The sequence below is a fragment of the Mustela nivalis genome (genome assembly GCF_964662115.1).
Source record: "Mustela nivalis genome assembly, chromosome: 8".
In the NCBI taxonomy this organism is placed as follows: domain Eukaryota; kingdom Metazoa; phylum Chordata; class Mammalia; order Carnivora; family Mustelidae; genus Mustela; species Mustela nivalis.
Genome location: NC_139027.1, coordinates 125,959,134 through 125,966,357, shown reverse-complemented (window position 1 = coordinate 125,966,357; position 7,224 = coordinate 125,959,134). Strand labels below are relative to the sequence as shown.

At 60.3% G+C, this 7,224-nt stretch overlaps 1 protein-coding gene across 1 annotated transcript; it reads left to right on the top strand.

The window, feature by feature from the left end:
- Positions 1-3,102: 3,102 nt before the first annotated feature.
- Positions 3,103-6,607, top strand: MAFB (MAF bZIP transcription factor B). The gene has a single exon (XM_082745814.1). It carries the CDS (start codon positions 3,642-3,644, stop codon positions 4,611-4,613), a length of 972 nt encoding a protein of 323 aa, XP_082601940.1. The 5' UTR covers positions 3,103-3,641; the 3' UTR covers positions 4,614-6,607.
- The last annotated feature ends 617 nt before the right edge of the window (positions 6,608-7,224 follow it).

The window sequence follows — 7,224 nt, the reverse complement described above, 5'->3', positions numbered from 1 at the left end:
GGTGCACAGCCTCCTCGCTCATCAAAAGGAGCCGAAGAATTCCAAGGTGGTGCGCCCAGGACGCATCGCCTCTGGCCCAACTTGGTGTAGGTTAGGGAGAGGAGGTCGCGTATGCGTGAAAACTTCAGAGTGGAGTTTTGGGACCAAGAGACGACAAACCTCTGTAGAGGGCTCTGGCCGTCAACCGCAACCCTAGGCTCCCATTCGAAAGGGGCTTGGCGCTCCGCGCACTACCCTTGTGTCTTCAGCCTCTTTCCCTTTGCTTCTCCTCGTCTGCCCACTTCCACCATCCCTCCTCCTTCCCCTACCCGCCAGCACGTTTTTTTAAGGCAAGGAGTGCACCTCCAGGAATTGCCGGAGACCCACTGACCGGAAGCCCCGCACGCTGATCCCCAGAGCCCCAGGAGCAGAGAGGCGGCAGTGGCGGCGGCTGCTGTAGGGAGTAGGAGACTTTAGGGTTTGGGGCGAGGAGACACCGCAGCAGAGCGCAGCAAGAGCCGGTGTGGGGGAGGCTAGGCCGAGAAGTGAGGTCCGCTGCTTTGCAGTGGCCTTCCCTTGGGAGCGACCCGCGTGCCTCATTGACTCACCCAGTTCCAACATTTTTTGGAGGTGGTTGGGGGTGGGATGGGAGAAGAGGGACTGGCTAGGCTGGGAGAGTAGCAAAAAACCGGGTTTGGGGGGAAGGTGGACCTAGAGATGAACGGAGATATTGCAATCTGAGTCCAGGGAACCGGACTGACCACAACCGACGCGGAGGCACAGGGACAAAGAGGAGCGCGCCTGCCCAGACAAAGCCCGAGTTCTGGAGACCCTGAGACGGCGGGGGCGGGGGGCGCCCCAGGAGAGGGGGACGTTTATAACCTCAGAGCCGGGCGGAAGGAACCCCTAGGACCGAGATAGGCCACACTGCGGGTGATTCGGCTTTCTGTCCCTGACAGCGAAGGTCAAGCGGACCCGCGGGGCACACTGGCCCGGAGGCCTCTCCGTGCACGCTTAAGTCCACAGCATTAAGTGTGCCCTCTGAGCTATCGGGTGTCTTTACCGCCCCGAAGGAGGGAGTCGCCGGCTAGGGGTCAGTGCTTTTGTCCGGCCCTGGCCGCTTCAGCCCGGAGCACGGACCCCAGACGCCCTCGAAACCTCCCTGCGCTGAGCCCGCGGTGCGAGTGTGCTCTCGCCGCCGTCTGCGAACACGACCCCGGCAGGGAGGGTGCTTGTCCGAACTTCCAGCCTTCCGGCAGGGGCAGGGCAGCGGCTGGGCCCAGACCCTGCCGGGAGACCGCCGAATGGTTTCTGCGGAGAGCACGCTCCTCGCAAGGGGTTGAAGACGGGTTCTTCCAACATTACAGCTACTGATCCAAACCTCTCAATCTAAGTTTTAGTTAAAATATATTCATTTTATTAAAGATGGGCGGCTCAAGACCACACCCCACTCCTGCTCCACCGAGGGCGCAAAAGAGTTTTCCGATTAGCCAGAGGCAAATTATTTTACCTTCTAAAACTAAAATACTATTTTACCTTCTAATACATATGTATATATATATATTTATATATATGTATATCTAGCTGTCTCCGCACTGCTGTAGCCCACCTGACCCCTGCGCGCGGCGTCAGTCGTGCTGGTTCTGCACAGGCAGCGGCCGGGACACACTCACCCAGTGCACGCTTCTCCTGCCTTTCTCCGCGCGCCCAAAGCCGAAGAGCAGAAGGGGACGTGGGAGGCGGGTCGGGTCTCCGGGTACAGCGAATTTGCGATTTTTCCAGTTTCTGCCCCCCGGCCGGGGTCTCAGGAAGAGACTCTTATTTCGGGCCATCCTGAACCCGAGTCAGGAGGGTGTGCAGCGCCACAGCCCTGCCTGGATGCCTAGTGCGATGTGCTGTGGGTTCCCCGTCTGCGCTCGGGGGAGGTTTCTCATCGGACAGCCCTGGGCCCCCTCGCTGTGGCGTTTCCGCGTTCAGCCATGGGCCTAGCTCGGTCCAGGACCGTCCCGCGCAGGGAGCTGCCCAGGGGCATCCCAGTCTCCCTCCCAGCGCTTCCCCCCAATCCGCGCCGAGCCGGGGCTCGGAGTTTCACGCGCCGCGATCAGCGCCGAACTCACAGCTGAGTCCCAGGACGGGACCCGAGGACCCGTGCGTGGCTCTAGGGGAACCTGTCCTGGGCCGCGGGGCAAACACAGCCTCGGTTCTGGGCTGGCTTGGATTGGACCAGCTAGAAGATCGAGCCCCAGTCCCAGGCGTCGCTCAAGCCTTCCGGCCGAGGGCCGGGCTGTGCGGCGCGCCTTTACGCACAGTGGCCACTTGGGGTCGCACTTTATGCCTGTTTGAGACGCGCGGCCCGTGGACGCCGAGATCTGCTAAATCGTTACAAAACGTTCAAACAAAAACAGGGTCGGTTCCCCAGCAGCCGAGAGCCACCCGGAGCACCGTCCTAATCTGGCCTCAGCCCCAAGCCTTGGGAGCTCAGGGTTCCATGCGTCTGGCTGGGGAATGGAATCCAGAGTCTTTCGGCCCATTCTCCACCCGCTCCCTTCATCCTGTGCTTTTGTGGATGGGGTGCGCGCGGGGAGCGGCTGGGCAAGGGGAGTCCTGTCTCCGAACTCGGCCACCGCACCCGCCAGGAGGGGACCGGCCCCTGCTTGGCCTGAGGAGGGTCCCCTGAGACTAGGAGTTGGATTTGAACACAACTCTTGGAGCAGCAAACCCACCCCCAACGCACAAACACGCGCAGACCTGCAGAAACACAGGCAGGCACGGCACACACTCCTCCGGCCCGCAGCGGCGCGGCCCACGGAGCGTCTCCCACTGCGCGGGGGACGCTGGGGAACAAAGGGCCCGAGAGGTGTCGTCCCGCCGCTCCTTCTGAGCCTCCTTGGGGGTGACACGGGCTGGGGGTGGGGGAGCGAAGGGTAAAGAGCCAGGAGAGCTCGCTGAGGGGTGGAAGGGGCGGCCCGGCCTAGGTGGGGGGGCGCGCGCCCCGAAGGCGAGCGGGCGGGGCCCGGGGCTCAGGGGGAGGGTGTGGGGGGCTGGGCCCGGGCCCGCCGTCCCACTGGGCTCCAGCCCTCCGCCAGGCCTCCCCGGCTCTCCGCCGGCTCGGGCCGCCAGTCAGCTGACGCGGGGGGCGGAGGAGCTGTCAGGCGCGCCCCGCCCTGCGCCGCCGGGCCGCAGGGGCCGAGCAGCCATTGGCCAGCGCGCTGGGCCGCCCGGGCCCCCGCGCCCCGGTGACATCAGGAAGGCGATAAAAGGCAGCGGCGGCGCCGGATCCAGCACAGCTGCACCGCCGGGCTGCGAGCGGCTGCGATCGGGAGAGCCCAAGAGCAGGAGAGCTAGAGAGCGAGCGGCGGGCGCTTGCCCGGCGCCTCCCCTCCGCCCGGCCGCGCGCCCCGCTCGCCTCTCCACCCCTCCCGACTCGGCCCGGCCCCGGCGCGGCCACAGCCCCGAGCTCTGGGGCGGCGCGGGCAGCCTCGGGACTCTCCGGCGCGCCGCCGCGTCCCCAGACAAAGGCTTGGCCGGCGGCCCCGGCCCGCTGCGCCCTCGGCTCCCAGCCTCCCGGGCTCGCCGCTCATCGCCCCCGCTCTGGGCTCGGCGCGCCCCGGCCGGCCGCAAAGTTTCCCGGGCGGCAGCGGCGGCTGCGCCTCGCGTCAGCGATGGCCGCGGAGCTGAGCATGGGGCCCGAGCTGCCCACCAGCCCGCTGGCCATGGAGTACGTCAACGACTTCGACCTGCTCAAGTTCGACGTGAAGAAGGAGCCGCTGGGGCGCGCGGAGCGCCCCGGCCGGCCCTGCACGCGCCTGCAGCCAGCCGGCTCGGTGTCATCCACACCGCTCAGCACGCCGTGTAGCTCGGTGCCCTCGTCGCCCAGCTTCAGCCCCACCGAGCAGAAGACTCACCTCGAGGACCTGTACTGGATGGCGAGCAACTACCAGCAGATGAACCCGGAGGCGCTCAACCTGACACCCGAGGACGCGGTAGAGGCGCTCATCGGCTCGCACCCAGTGCCCCAGCCGTTGCAGAGCTTCGACGGCTTCCGCGGCGCGCATCACCACCACCACCACCACCACCCACACCCGCACCACGCATACCCGGGAGCCGGCGTGCCCCACGACGAGCTGGGTCCGCACGCGCACCCGCACCATCACCACCATCACCAAGCATCGCCGCCGCCGTCCAGCGCAGCCAGCCCAGCTCAGCAGCTGCCCACCAGCCACCCTGGGCCCGGGCCGCACGCGGCCGCCGCGGCGACGGCAGCTGGTGGTAGCGGCAGCGTGGAGGACCGCTTCTCCGACGACCAGCTCGTGTCCATGTCGGTGCGCGAGCTGAACCGCCACCTGCGGGGCTTCACCAAGGACGAGGTGATCCGCCTGAAGCAGAAGCGGCGGACCCTGAAGAACCGGGGCTACGCCCAGTCGTGCAGGTATAAACGCGTCCAGCAGAAACACCACCTGGAGAACGAGAAGACGCAGCTCATTCAGCAGGTGGAGCAGCTTAAGCAGGAGGTGTCCCGGCTGGCCCGCGAAAGAGACGCCTACAAGGTCAAGTGCGAGAAACTCGCCAACTCCGGCTTCAGGGAGGCGGGCTCCACCAGCGACAGCCCCTCCTCTCCCGAGTTCTTTCTGTGAGTCGTGGCCGGTCCCGGCCCCCGCCCTTGCCCCGGCCCGGACTCCCAGCCCCGTGTCCCCAGACCCGGACTCCCCCGGATCCTGTCCCTGCCACGGCCCCAGCCTTGACCTGTTTGACTTGAGGGAGAGGGAGGAAGGGCGCGCGGGACGCGGGCGACGGGAGTGCGCGCGGGCAGGCAGGGGACCTTGGCCAAGGCGAGAGCGGCGCGCGCCAGCGCCGCCTCTTAGACTCGAGCAGAGCCAGAGCCAGACGAGGGGGTGGGAAGTCCCAGAGCAACTTTTCTCCAGGCTGGAGGGAGGCAAGGCATAGTCCCGAGGAGTTGCCAAGGCCGTCTGGAGACTCCTGGCTTTCTGAACTTTGCGCGTTAAGCCGGGGCCGCTGCCTCGCAGCCCGGAGCGCAGTCCAACCCAGGAAAAGAGCAGCGAGGAGAGGAGAGGAGAGGGACCCTGGCGTCCCGGCAGGCGCGAGGCGAGGCTGAGCGAAGGAAGGAAGGAAGGACAGAAGGACCTGTCCGTCCAGGGTCCGGAGAACACTGGCTCTCAGCCCAGAGACGCGGGCCTCAGTTAGGACGTTCTGCGCGCAATTCTCATCAATTTTATTGCCTGCTCGATTATATAGAAAAAATACGAAAATCTGCATTAAAAATATTAATCCTGCATGCTGGACATGTATGGTAATAATTTCTATTTTGTACCATTTTCTTGTTTAACTTTAGCATGTTGTTGATCATGGATCATAACCCCCTTGTTTCTTTGAGTGAGAAGGGATGGCAGTGCAGAAACTCCAGCGGCTGCTTGCCGGGGTTCAGTCCCGGCTGTCGGCTTGTAAATACCCGCCCCGCCAAACCGCTTAGAGAACGTGGCAGCAAGCTGAGTGTCTTCGTTTGGGTTTATTATTATGGCATTATTTTTTGTAAGTAAATAAAAAAAAAGTTCTGGGCATTTTGCATCAGAAAACAACTTTGTCTTGGGGCACCCTTGGAAGTTGCATGTTTTCTCCCCTTTCCTGTCTCCATTTGGTCCTCTTGTCCCTTCCGCTTCAGTTTTCAATTTTGTTAGTGTTGAGAGAAAGAGGACTGGGGTCGCAACTCCTGAGTACCAGGACAGGGCAGCTGTCCACTTCTGCACCCCACAGCAGCAGGACTGTCTTCGCTCCCACCTGGTCTTTTGGCTAAATTGACACCCTTCATTAGCAAGGAAAGGAAAATAGATAATATTTGCTTTTTAATGCCACCGGAATCACCCCCAGGGTCCCTTCAAAAGCCTCCAGGCCCTTGCTAATTGCTGTGGCAGCGGAGCTTTTAGGGTGAGTGGGCTTGGCCAGCCCGGACACTGCCCAGGGGTGACCTAAACTTGTGTTGAACCAACCGCCACACTCAGAAAGTACCAGAAACCCAGACATTGGCAAGTAATTTTGCAACTTTCAAGCGCGTCCTTTAGACCAACACATTATGTGTTTTTATTTTTCCCCTGCTTTTGAGACAGCAGGTGAATTATTGGTGGTGTCCCCCCCCAACCCCCTTCAGTTGTATAGTAGCTATAGGGAAAATCTGCGTGTTTTTCTTATTACCTTTTTTTTTCCTGCAGGTCAGTAAAAGGATTTAAGTTGCACTGACAAAAATACCAAAATGAAAGCGTATTTTTTAGTTCCCATTTGAAATTGCTGGCGCTGCTGGCCAGATGCATTTTTGAGTTTGTATTAGTTGATAAATTAACAGTAATAACAAGATTGTATGAACCGCATGGTGCTTGCAGTTTTAAATATTGTGGATATTTGTCCTGCATCAGAAACGAGCTTCGGTTTTTACGGATTCAACTGTGTTGAAATCAAATTTGCTGCAACAGAAATTTGTTTTTATTTCATGTAAAATAAGGGATCAATTTCAAACCCTGCTTATGATATGAAAATATTAAAACCTAGTCTATTGTAGTTTTATTCAGACTGGTTTCTGTTTTTTGGTTATTAAAATGGTTTCCTATTTTGCTTATTAAAACCATGGAAATGGTGTTTATTTGGATGAGTCTGCGTTCGCCTGACGTTGACTTTCTTCTCTTGCCTTTTTAAGAGTCGCATCAATCTGGGGACATTCTTACCCCCCTCCCCATGGAGAAACAGACCATGTCTGGGCAAATCTCTCCCTTGCTTGTGTGTATGGACGTGAGGCTCAAATATGTTTCTGCTTCTCACTCTAGGTAGAGATCTCATTCGGATCTGGTTTGTGAGCTGAGAGGCACACACTTTTTGGGGGCATTCAGGCTTGGGGATCAGGACTAGCCTGCTAGCCTGATGGCTCTGTGGTAGAGATTGGCCGATCCCTGGAAGCTGGAGCTTCCTGATGGGGAAGTGAGGTCTTTTCGGCAATCAGACTCAGTTGGTCCTGTCACTCTGGCCCTTCTGTTGCCAACTTTCTCCTGCCCGGTGCATCTTCCTGCCCAGAGCGAGAGTGCCTGCTTGCACTGAGTGGAGGCCTATGCCCCCTTTCCCAGGGCTTGCAGAAGCAAATGGAATCCAGCACCAGGTCTTGGGGCAGAAGACTCTTCAGACCGGAAGCGCTTCCTTGTGGACCTGTGTATTGCAGGTGGTGTGTTCTGGGCACGCATGGATCCTTCA